This window comes from Pteronotus mesoamericanus, unplaced genomic scaffold, assembly GCF_021234165.1.
Source record: "Pteronotus mesoamericanus isolate MK-2021 breed Mesoamerican mustached bat unplaced genomic scaffold, CSHL_Meso_final scaffold_21, whole genome shotgun sequence".
NCBI classification, from domain to species: domain Eukaryota; kingdom Metazoa; phylum Chordata; class Mammalia; order Chiroptera; family Mormoopidae; genus Pteronotus; species Pteronotus mesoamericanus.
Genome location: NW_026555310.1, coordinates 5,280,588 through 5,293,016, shown reverse-complemented (window position 1 = coordinate 5,293,016; position 12,429 = coordinate 5,280,588). Strand labels below are relative to the sequence as shown.

The window sequence follows — 12,429 nt, the reverse complement described above, 5'->3', positions numbered from 1 at the left end:
TCTCCAATAAGCAGGAGACTTAACGAGCCCCACACCCACCGCGCCCGGACCCGGGCCCACCCCGAGACTCCTGGCCCTGTGAATCCTAGGCCCGCCTGGGTGGCTTGTGCGCTGCGCGTAGTGGCCCTGATTCTGCGGCCGCGGCCCGGTGCTTCCTCCCACCTCCTTCCATTCCTTCGTTCTTGCTCCCCCTCCTTCCCGCGCTCCCTCCCCGGCGGCCGCGGCCTTTATTAGGGATTCCGCGGCTGTCGGTCCCACCATCCATCCTGTCCGCCGGCAATTAGGCGGCCAGACAAAGAGCAGCTTCGGATGGATGAGGGTCCCGGCGGATCGGAAATGTGAAGGGTCAGCGCTGCCGCCCGCGGCGCACCCCGCTCCCCGCTCTGCATAATCACCGGCCGCCCGTCATTCAGCCGGCCGCCGGGGAGCTCCGGGGCCCGGGCTGGGGAGGGGCGGGGCTCGCACTGCAGCCTAGGCGCTTCGGGCCGAGCGGGCGCGGACCCGCAACAGGGCGCCTCCCGCGGGAGAACGAGGGGCTGCGGGAGACCGGAAGCACCTGCAGGAGAGAGAGCAGCATAAGGCCCGGAGGGTTCCCTGAAGGCGGGCTGGGGGACGGCTGCCTGGGGCCTTCCAGGGAGGAAGTGGGGACTGTCGCTCCTGGAGAGGAGGCTGTTGACCCAGACGGCCACTCCTGGGAGGCTGGGGGAACCGAAGGCCTAGAGTCTCGGGTGTGTACAAGTGGAACTGCGCACAGGGCGAGCACCTTTAGGCAAACTGGGGTCTGCAGCCTGCTGCACCTCTATCAGAATAGAATGATACTGCGCTTCTATCTCCCACCTCGTAAGTGAAATCCAACCCATCCGCATCAAATCCGGAAAAACTCCAAGGCTGAGCGAGCCCGAATGGAACCTAGTGGAAGTTCAAGGAGCCCGGGTTCTTACTGCGGGTTCTTCGGCGCTGGCTTCCAGCTGACAAATCAACATCTCAATCTGACAATTAGTGGTCGAGGTGGGGGGAGAGGGGCTCTCGCCGCCTGGACCGCTTAACCCTCCCAGCGAGCGGCAGAGAGGTGGGCGGTGCTGGCAGTGATGAACGACCCGGGGAGGGGGGGCGGTGTGGGCCGGGGCCCGGAGCGCGCATTCATTACTCGCCTGACAGGCGGGCGGCGGGCCGGGCGGGCCGCGAGTGGACGTGCCGGGAAGAGGCCTGTGGCAAAAGAGAAAGAGTGAGGGAGGCGTTTAACAACCCCACTGCCTGGTCAGCTCCCGGTTCTTGGCCTCGATCCTGGTAGTTGACTTCTTGATCTTGGCCTTTCAGCTGCTGGGGCTGGCACTGGTTGCAAATTTTGGGGAGCAGAGACGAGGACCTGAGCCCTTTCGGCAGGTTAGGCGATTTAAGGTCTGAGATGCCAAGAAAGGGTGTAGACAGGCCTTAGGACTAGGAGCTTCTGCCTGACCTGGGAGAAATTGTGCGTGTCTGCGCACACAGAGATGGTGTGTGACAGGGATTGATGGGTGTGGATCTCGCATAAGGGGCAGTGTCTGTGTGTGTCAGTGTTAGGGATGTGTCAGCCTGATTTTGTCAGTGGAGGTTCGAGCTGCGAGTGTCTGAGGATGAGCTGCTGCCTCTCCCTGCGTGTCTGGGCCCCCTCCCCCCACCACTTGCTGTCAGCTCTGTTTTCATTTCTGAAGGAAATGGCGGTGTGCTCGGTGTGCTGCTGGGGGTCGGGGGATAGATGTTACCTGTGAGAATGCTGGTCTGGACAACTGCTCCCTTTCACCACCTCCACCCCAAACATCATCCTTTTCTCAAGCTCCCTGAAAGTAGTGGATATCACCCCGCCCCCTGTCCCCCCCCCCCCAAAGTCTGGAGATCCAGTTGCTGAGTCCCGGAGGAGGAAGTGGTTACTACCAGTTTTCTGTAATCCACACACAGTCTCGATCACATACGCAGTCTCTAATACTAGATAGGATCTCAACCCATCTGGTTTTCCCAGGCTGGTGGTGATCAGAGAGGAAGAGGTGGATCTCAGGAAGGGAGAGACAGACCATCCGACCTCCAAAACCTCTCACCTCTTTGGGTCCTGGGCTAGTGGCTCCTGGGATCCTACCTTTTGGATCTCAGGTCCAGTGACTAGTTGACACCTTGGGAGGAACACGCTAATCATATTCTAATTCCTTTCCTTAATAACTCTCCTTACGTGACTTTGTCTCCACTCACCTTCCCACTTTCAAACACACCAAAACGTTGACCCTTCTCCCCAGCTCTGAATCTCTTGGGCCTACAGCACAGGGATTTGGCCTGATTCTGGATCTCTGGTCCCCTGTTTTGCTGTGTGTCTTTCAGCCACTTTCCTTTTGCCTTGCTATTCCTTATCGTGAGAGTATCTCTCGGAGCCTCTGTATCTTTGTTCCTGCAGCCTTCCTCCTTGTGTCTGCATGTCTCTACATTTAGGGATATTTTCCAAATTCATCTCCCTACATTTGAGTGTCTCTCTCTGTTCCTCTGGGGCTTCTCCCTCTGGGAATGCCCCAGGGCAACAGCGAGGCCCATTGGAATGAAGAGGGGGAGTAGGGCTCCCTTCCTGCTCCCATCCAGAGGCGACTGCAACCAAGGGATGGCCAGGCAATGTCAGGGCCCGGCCATGGTCAGGTCGCTTCTCATTCTGGGCACAGGCGCCTGGTCGATGCCCCGCTGTCCGCCCCACTCCAAGCCGCCCTTCTCCAGGCCCTCGCCCCCTCCGCCCTCCTGGAAAAGGCAAATTTGACATTTTTAAATCCCGAGTCTTTGAGGGATCGATGCGGCCCCGGGGCCCCGCCCGGGGTCGATATTCCTGATTGGGAAGCGGCCGCTGCGCGGAGCCGGGTGTAAATCACGCGGAGTGGGGGAGGGGTCTCGGGGAGTCAAACAACTCCCAGGCACGTGGAACCTGGCAGGGTCCCTGCTCGCGCGAACCTCAGAGCAATGGAATGACAGGCCTTAGAGACCGGGACACAAGCCCGCCCAGGGGTCCCCTCCTCCCCTGCTCAGCTCTGCCAACTCCGCGGGCCGGCTCCTGTCTCGCTTCAGCGGCCGCTACCCTCCGTTGCCCCTGGAGCCGCGGGGGAGGCCGGTGCCGGAGCCAGCCAAGCGGCGGCTCCTCTGCGGCCGCTCCCGCGGGGCCTGGGCTTCGGCGGCGGCTGTCATGAAGCCGACAAGCCGGCCGGGCCGGGAAGGGGCGGGTGTCGCGGGAGAGTTGTTGGGGCGGGGCGGGGGGTGGTTTGGCTGGCGCGGCTCTGATTCACAGTGGGAGCGCAACAGATGTTTGCGGGATTGAGGGACAGCAAAGTGGCGTGGGGCACCTAGCAGCGCGGAGCCCCGGGCTGGAGGGAGGGTCCTGGAAGGGGATAGGAGTCCAGCCATTCAGAGGGGCTGAACTGAGAAAGGCCACCCCCTCCCGTCCCCGGGACCGGGGTAGTGAAGAACAAAAAATAGAGTCAGCAGGGAGTTTTAGCCCCCAACCTACAATTGCCTCCACCGCCTCTGCCCTGCAATTCTTGCAGTTCTCTGTTGGGGAAACCGAGGCAGCGCAGCTGAAAACCAGGAAGGTTAAAAATGGGATCAGCGACGAAGCTGGGGAGGCAGCCAGAATTCCCGCGTGGGCCTCTGAATTCACCTGCCTGCCCCAAGTCCGCTTCCTGGTGAATACACTACCACGCCCCCAGCGCAGCTCAGACCCTCGCTCCCACTTCAGCTTGTCGGATCCCCCAACTCCACTCCGCGCCAGTTTATAGAACAACAATTTGGGGAAAACAATCCGGGCCGAGTGACGGCCCCGTAATTGTGACAAAGTGAGTGCGGGCGACTGGAGAGAGCGCTAGGGCGGGAGCGCGGCGGGCCGAGGCGGAGGCAGAGGCGCCTTCCGCCCTCCCCGCCGCCCTCTTGTTCTCATTCTGGTCACCTCCCATCCCTCTCCTTGACTCTTCTCCAATTCTTCTTCTCCCGGCCCCTGGCGCCTCCCTTCGCTTGTTCCTCCATCGTTCTTCCCTTTCCTCTCGGTAACAGCTCTTCTCCCGCCTCCGCCCCGCTGCAGTCCCTCCCTCGGTGCGCCTTTTCCTCTCACTTCTCCATCTCTCCTCCTCCCTCCACTCGTTTCTCCATCTTTTCCTCGCGCTCAGGTCGCCCTGGGGCCCCTGGCTCCCACCGCACAGTCCTCTTCTCTCCCTCCCCAGTCCTCGCTTCCTGAGCTCGAGCCTTGAGCCTCCTTTCTGGGACGCCAGAGCAGCCCCGCACTCCTGGGTTCAACCGCGGCCCAGGGCCTGGGCTGCCGGCCCTTCCCTCCCCCTCCCGCCGCTCCCTCCTCCGCCCCTATCCCTGCGCCTGGAGATAGTTTGTTTGTGCAGCGGCGGCGGCCGCCGCCAGAGCTGTTTGCTGAGCTTAGCGCGCCGCCGCGCAGTGCGGGCCCAATTAAGTCTCATTCATTATTCAGTGCCCGGGTCCGCCCCCACCCCCAGCTGGCGACTCCCGCGTCTCTTTGGGGCCCCTCTCCGCTCTGGCCCCGCAAAGCGCTCTAACAGGCAGTAGGGAGCGCCGTCTTCCTTCCCCGGGCTGGGAAAGGGACTGAGGGGCCCGGGGCTGTGGAGGGAAGAGAAATCGCCAACTGCAGGGAAGCGACGTGGGTGAGGCTCACCAGGCCCAGCCCAGCCCCAAGTCAAGGCTAGGAGACCTTGGAGAGCCAAGCCTTTCCTGTACAGAGGAGGAAACAGTCCCCAGAAATGGCGTGACTTAGCCAAGGTCACATAGCAGAACCAGGATTGGAGACCAGTATAATAAAATGAAGGCATCTTTCAGCCCGACTCTATCCCAGCATCGAGGCGGGAGGAAAGCAGACTACCCTCGGCTGCGGCCTTGCTCTCCTGATGGGACCCCCATCATCCCCTGTCCCTTTTTGCTCCTGGTTCTCCCTTTCGCAATAGCTGGCGGAATGCAGCCGACTTGGGGTTCCTGCTGCATCGAGAGGCTCCTCAGGTCTTAGTCTCAGGTCTAGATGTGGTGCCCCCTGACTGGCACGCCTGGAACGGGGCAGTGAGGCAAACTCGGGTGTGCGTGTGTGCGCGCGTGTGTGTGTGTGGGCGCGCGCGGCCGGGGGGCGGGTAGGGGGATCACTGCAGCCTATCTTTGGGTGTCTCTGCAATAGAGGAATTGGAAGTGGAGCCATCGAAGGCAGTCTTTAAGGACAAGTAGAGATAGAGGAGAGTGTTTCTTGAGGTGAGGGGGAGTCACCCTCCTATTTGTGGGAGTGGAAAAGGGCGATCCAAGGGCCTATTTTTGCCTTCGTTGAGGACTGCGGCTTTGCCCGCGAAACTGGACAAGGTGAGTCAGGGGACCTGCCGGGCCCTTATGTAAGCAGCAGCGCCACCTGGCGGCCGCGATGCCGCGGTGCAGGAGCGCTCGGCCTGGAGTTGGACCCTTTCCCCGCCCCTTGGACCCTGGGGAGGCTGGATCCGCCCCGACAACCTTAAACTGACTATCCGAGAAGGCGGGTGAGAGAAGCCCGAGGCTGACAGGTGATCCCGAGGGGGCCAGGGAGGGCCTTAGGGAGGGGCCTGGCCCCAACGTTCTGACTTCCGTGACAAAGCAAACACAGAAAGACAAAGTCCATTTGAATGGAAGTGGGAGCGTAGTAAGAGGGGCCATTTTGACTCTGTGGTCCAAGGAAATGACTGGTCTGACGACCCTGGGAACCGGGGTACCCAGGTACGGCCGCTCACTCTGGGGCTAGCAGGGACTGGTTGGTGGTCCTGAGGCCCGCTCTACGTAGAGGGGAAGAATGGCAGACACATTTTGGCATCTGGTTTGGTATTCTCGGGATTCATAGCTGCTTTAGAGAGGCTTTCCAGGTCTGCCCTGATAGGAGGTGGTTAAATTATGGGGTGCCAGGATCTAGGTGAAAGTGTAGTTTTCCAGAGCTGTTTAAGTGGTGTGAATTCAGGACCTTTTGCAAGTTTGACATGTGGAAAGATTTCATGGCCTGGAGAGCTGGGAAGGCTGGAGAAGGGCTAAAACCTTGACCAAGTGTCTGAGGAAAGCCATAGTCGGAGTTGGGCAGGAACTTTCGTAGGAACAAACAAGGGCATCCGATTCACTCCACTCCCCACTGAATCATCCCCCCTCACCCTGCCCCCCCAGTCAGTGGTCTGAAGGGAGGTAGAAATTTAAGCTTCCAATTTTTTTTTGTTCCTGTGTTTAGTTCTCAGTTATTCAAGTGAAAGCATTTAAAACATTCCAGTCCCCTAAATTTGGAGTCGCTGTGGTTGTAAAAAACAGACATGAGGTGTTAGTCCAAAGGGTATAGAAGCAGCAGCATTTCAGGGACACTCAGGAAGATCTGGACTCTGTTATTGGAAGGAGATATGGTTACTGGGTTGTGACCTGGATATAGTCTCACGGCTGCTTTCTTCCATCTCCTAGGGTCTAAGGATGACTCTGGGGCCATGATGTCATGATTCTCACAGAGGACCCCAGATTTCTGCACTATGAGCATTGTCAGGTGCCACTAGACTTGTTCTGAGACGCTTTCCCTAAAGGATGGCCAAGGGGCTCCTGGTGACATATGTCCTCTGGGCTACCGGGGGCCTTGCTGGGCTCCATCACCTGTACCTGGGCAGGGACAGCCACGCACTGCTCTGGATGCTTACCCTGGGAGGAGGTGGGCTGGGCTGGCTCTGGGAGTTCTGGAAGCTCCCAAGCTTTGTAGCTCAGGCCAACAGGGCCCAGGGACAGAGGCAGATTTCAGGACGGGGGACACCCCCACTGAGTCCCATTCGCTTTGCCGCCCAGGTGATAGTGGGCATCTATTTTGGCCTTGTGGCTCTCATTAGCCTTTCCTTCATGGCCAGTTTCTATATTGTGGGCCTCCCACTGGCAGTTGGATTAGGAGTCTTGCTGGTGGCTGCTGTTGGCAACCAGACCTCGGACTTTAAGAACACACTAGGGGTGGCATTTCTTACTTCCCCTATCTTCTATGGCCGCCCCATAGCTATCCTGCCCATCAGCCTGGCAGCCAGCATCACAGCCCAGAAGCATCGCCGCTACAAAACTTCAGTTGGATCAGAGACACTCAGTGTGCGGCTCTACCGCCTGGGTTTAGCTTACCTTGCTTTCACGGGCCCGCTAGCATACAGCGCCCTCTACAACACAGCTGCCACCCTGAGCTATGTGGCAGAGACCTTGGGCTCCTTCTTGAATTGGTTCAGCTTCTTTCCCCTCCTTGGCCGCCTCATGGAGTCTGTCCTCCTTCTGCCTTACCGTGCCTGGAGTCTGCTGGTGGGGAATCTTGGCTTTAGCAGTGGCTACTTCCAGGAGTGGGAGAAGCTCTATGAGTTTGTTCACAGTTTTCAGGATGAGAAGCGTCAGCTGGCTTACCAGGTAAGGCTTTCTTCCCTCTCATTCCTGTCTGGGAGTTAGACTAAGCCTTACTGGAGCTGGTGCCCTTATATGGAAAGTCCCCTTTTCAAGCCAGAGGATGTCCTGACTTCTTTGGGTTTCTCTGTGCAGTGGGTGGAGGGGCAGAGGCTCTAATAGTGGGAAAAATATGTGTATTTTATTTACTTTTTATTGAGGTAAAACATATACAAAGTATACTAATTTCATGTATAGACCTATGTAACCACCATTCAGATCAAGGTATGGCATATTTCCACCCCTAAGAAGAGTCCCTCCTGCTTCTTCCCAGCTTATACTCCTTTCCTCGGAGGTAATCTCTATTCTGGCTTCTGTTACCGCAGACTAATTTTGCCCATTTTTGAACTTCATACAAGTGGAATCATTCAGTATGTACCCTTTTGTGTCTGCTTTCATTCAGCATGTCTGTGAGATTTATTCATACTATTGTACACAATTGTAAACTGCTTGTTTTCATTGTTGTATAGTATCCCATTGTATGACTATACCAGAATTTATTTATCCACTCTGTTGTTAATGAACATTTGGGTTCCAGTATGGGACTATTCTAAATAAAGCTGCTATGAACATTCTTGTACATATCTTTGGTGGACATACATGCTTATTTCTCTTGCAAGGAGGAGATCTTGTCAGAGATGTGAAGTTCCAGGTGGGAAAATGGGCAGCAGTGACTAAAGGCAAATTCTCTTTCTTGTCCTGAGATCCAGAGCTCATCCATGTTTCAAAAGGTTGGAATTCTAATGTGAGGCTCTAGGCCTTTTCTATGGTCAAGTAGGAGCCAATCCGAGAGATGTCACGGTCTGATTTAACAAGGGAGCACAGAAAGGCCCAGGTGCCCTGACAACTTACGGGATTCTAATTTGTCAGTTTCTGCCTCCCTAAGGTTTTGGGTCTCTTAGAGGGGGCAACAAATGAAGAAATACATCAGAGATACCGGGAGCTAGTGAAGATCTGGCACCCTGACCACAACCGGCACCAGACAGAAGATGCTCAGAGGCACTTCCTGGAGATCCAGGCTGCATATGAAGTCCTGAGTCAGCCCAGGAAGCCCAGGGGATTCTAGAGGTGAGGAAAAAATTGAGGATGGACTCTTCTGGGCAGAGCTGGGCAGCTCGTCCCAGCCCAGCTTTGCCCACAGGGGGCACCCAACAGCATTAAAGAAACTGCTTATAGTGGAGATGAGAAAACCTTAAAGGGGTGAGGAAGCTATTGTGGTGGAAGAATGTATTCATGTATTGAATTTCTGAGTTCTTGGCTGTTGTGTGCCTGACTATTTTTCTTCTTAAAACCATAAAGTGAAATGAAAGACATTATAAAACCAATAAAATATCTTTTAGGGAATATACCATCTTATCCCACCCCTGATACATTAATGAATGACAGAGGAAGCTAATTTAACTTTTTTTTTTAAATGTGCAAAGCACTAGATTAGGAGGTTGAAGGGAAAAAATATGAAGGTTCTAATATTTTACAAATGACTCTGTGACAAAAGGGATTTGATCTGTGGATTGCTAAGAGGTAAAGCTGATGTTAAACTTCAAAATTTCAGAAAAATATTTTAATTCCATTTACAGGAGAACTTTCTAGGTGCTGTACTTTTCCCAAGAAGGAACAAGATGCTGTGGAGTAGGACATAGTCAGTTCCCCCTCACAGACTCTTCTGCTTGGAGTATTGTGGAGGGCCCTCAAACCTTACAGGGGTGGTTGGACTGGCTGACTTCTGACTTCTGAGGTGTTCTCCAAACTTAGGATCTGATTCTAAAGCTGCAACACCTTGCTCCCTGGGAGCTTACACAGATATCAAAGTTCACCTTGTTCAGTTTTTGAGCTATGTGTTGTAACAGATATAAAAAAGAGTGCACTGGGATATTGGAGAAGGGACAGATGCCATTGTTTTATGGAGACTTATGGACGAATTCATGATTTTATATCTCATATGCCTTTAAGGGGATTTGGGGGAAACCCTAGGGAAACAGCAGCTGGAATATCTCAAGGGAACCTTACTTAATTCCCAGTTACTTGCCAAGTGTGGAAGTAGCAGTCCAGGATGTAGAGGAAGACTGGAGACCAGGAACAGGATATTAAAATTATATACCTTAAAACTCCAGCTCTCTTGCTCTTCTTTTTTATGTATGTGTATCTCCTACTATTTTGGCTAGTAGCCTCTACAAATTAAAAAAAGTTTCAATCAATCTGAGAGGCATGAAATTTTGTAGACATTTTTTTTGCATTCATATATTTAAAAAAGTATTTATTTATTTTAAATATTTTATTTATTTATTTTTAGAGAGGAGAAGGGAGGGAAAAAGAGAGAAACATCAGTGTGTAGTTGCCTCTCGAGTGACCCCTACTGGGAATCTGGCCTGCAATCCAGGCATGTGCTCTGACGGGGAATCGAACCAGTGACGCTTTGGTTTGCAGTATGGCACTCAGTCCATTAAGCCACACCAGCCAGGGCAAAAAAAGCTTTATTAATTTTTTTGCCAATGAATTTATAAACCATGATTTCAAGACCAAAATAACTTTCACACCTTTTTAAAAGTTGCCAAAAATGATATACATGTCCTTTGAAAAACACAGTTTGTCAAATTATTACATGGAATTTTAATGAGACATTTTCACAAGCTATTAATTAATAGCTTATTATCATATTAACATGATATGTAGTACTACATCTGCAAAATGTAAATATATTAAAATAATTTATAAGGTAAAAGAGGCAAAAGAGTGATTAGGAGCTTTACTTGATTTACAAAATTATTTTACTGTCCTCAAATTCTGTTTTTGTTACAAAAAATATGGGTGTATATACATTTTAAAGTAAAGTGATATCTTCTTATATTTTTAAAAAGATTTTATTTATTTATTTTTAGAAAGAGGGAAAGAGAGGGAGAGAAACGTCAATGTGTGAAAGAAACAACCATCAGTTGCCTCTCACATACTCCCAACCCCCAACCAGGGACCAGCCCAAAACCCTGGCATGTGTCCTGACTGGGAATTGAACCAGCTACCTCTAGGTTTGCAGGGTGATGTCCAACCAACTGAGCCACATTAGCCAGGACAAAAAAATATGTGTATATTTTAATTTATTTAAATGGGAACTATTGAAGAGCAATTTCTATTTTTCCAACATGAGCAAGGCTGCAATATCTTTAAGTACATATACTAGTACTTTTTGGTTTTTTGAGGCTATATTCCAATAACTACTAATGCAGGGCCAAACAGAATACATATTTTAAATTTTGATTGGTAATTCAGGAAAACATTGCAACAACTTACACATTCACCAGCAGCTTAAGAAAGTGGCCTTTTCTTTGTCACTGGCATGGACTGTTAATCACTTTTAAATTTTTGTCAAGATGGTGGGTGAGCAATAGTATTTACTTACATTAATTTGCCTCTCCCTGACTCCTAGGGAAGTTCAGCATCTTTATTTATTTTTTCCATTGCCATTTACCTCCCCATGCCCTCCCTCTTCTACCTCCTTTCACCCCCTCCCTCATCGTCTTTTCTTTTTTTCCCATTCATTATTTTTATCAAGTATTTTTTTTAAATAGCAATTCCACGTAAACTTTTTAGCAAAATATAGGGAAAAACAATTCCAACATCATTTTACAAAGTCAGTATTACCCTGATAGCAAAGCCACATAAATAAAACTAGAGACTTATATCCTTTCTTTCTTTTTTTTCTAAATGTTTATTGGGCACTTGGATTTTTGTCTTCCATGAACTCCCTGATCTTATCATCTGCCTTTTTTAAAAAATCAAGTGTTCCTATTTGTCTTTATAAAATCTATTTTGTTGTTATCTTTGGTAGGTTGAAAACTTAACATTTTGTCTTATGTATTGTAGATATTTCCACGCATCTATGACTTGGTTTTTGATTGAACATTGGTTTTAGAGTGAGAGGGATTAGGATTAGGATTTGAATCTGGTTCCATGATTTTCTAGCAATATGATCTTGGGTTTCTCTAGCCTTCGTTTCCTTTAAAATTGAGATAATATTGTGTACTTTTATTTTTTAATTTGTAAAAAAAGTTTTTATTGTATTTTTTCCCATTACCATTTAGTCCCCTTATACCCCCCTCCCCCCAGCAATCACCACACTGCTGTCCGTGTCCATGAGTCCTTTTTACTTTTGGTTCAATCTTTCCACCCCCACACCTCCCCCACCCACCAGCTGTCATCCTGCTCTCCATCTATGAGTCTGTACCCATTTTCCTTGTTAGTCCTGTTTGTTTATTAGATTCCACATATGAGTGAAATAATATTATGTACTTCAAAGGTTTGCTTTTGGAAAAAAACATATGCAGGGTGAGCAAATACTTGTATAACTAGTAAGCTCCCTTTCCCCTTTTCAGCTTGTATAAAGAAATAGGTCTTGAGTGTCTAATGAGTTAATTAGTATAGAATGAAGGTTCTACCTATAAGGCCAAATATTCTGAGAGAATGTTTTGTGGTGGTTTCTTTTTTGTTTTTTTTTTTTACAAAATTTCTTCTGCCACCACAATTAGCTCAGACAAGCTCTACCCCACTTTAAAACTATAGTCCAAGAATGGCTGCACAAAAACTACTTCCCTGGTTCCCCATAAACAGCTAAGAAAGCCTGGAATTTCCTTAATTATAAAATAAGGGAGAAATGCTAGAGACGAAGATTCCTTCTTGCCCTGTCTGTGAGCAAGTACTGAAACTTAGTCCTTGCTAGGAGTAGACTACCGATCCACCCACCGAGGACATCTGTTCATATATCTAATAGCCAATGCTATAGTCCAGCCCTTTTTTTAAAAAGGGTAACAGTAACCTTTTATTAAACTACTTCTAGATTCTAGGCAACTTGTTAAGCACAATAGATACAGTGATGTCAATTAAGCAATTCCATCAACTCCTCAGAGAAGGTTATTATTATTTCCACTATATAGGTTAGTACACAGTCATAGGGAAATTAAGTCATTTACCCAATGATTTTTAAGTGGCTAAGCTGGGGTT

General features: G+C 50.5%; 1 protein-coding gene across 1 annotated transcript; it reads left to right on the top strand.

Moving 5' to 3' along the window:
• The first annotated feature begins 5,635 nt into the window (after positions 1–5,635).
• Positions 5,636–8,508, top strand: DNAJC22 (DnaJ heat shock protein family (Hsp40) member C22). The gene is made up of 3 exons (XM_054590852.1): positions 5,636–5,736; positions 6,451–7,407; positions 8,327–8,508. The coding sequence occupies exons 2-3, from the start codon at positions 6,568–6,570 to the stop codon at positions 8,504–8,506; spliced, it is 1,020 nt and encodes a 339-aa protein (XP_054446827.1). The 5' UTR covers positions 5,636–5,736; positions 6,451–6,567; the 3' UTR covers positions 8,507–8,508.
• The last annotated feature ends 3,921 nt before the right edge of the window (positions 8,509–12,429 follow it).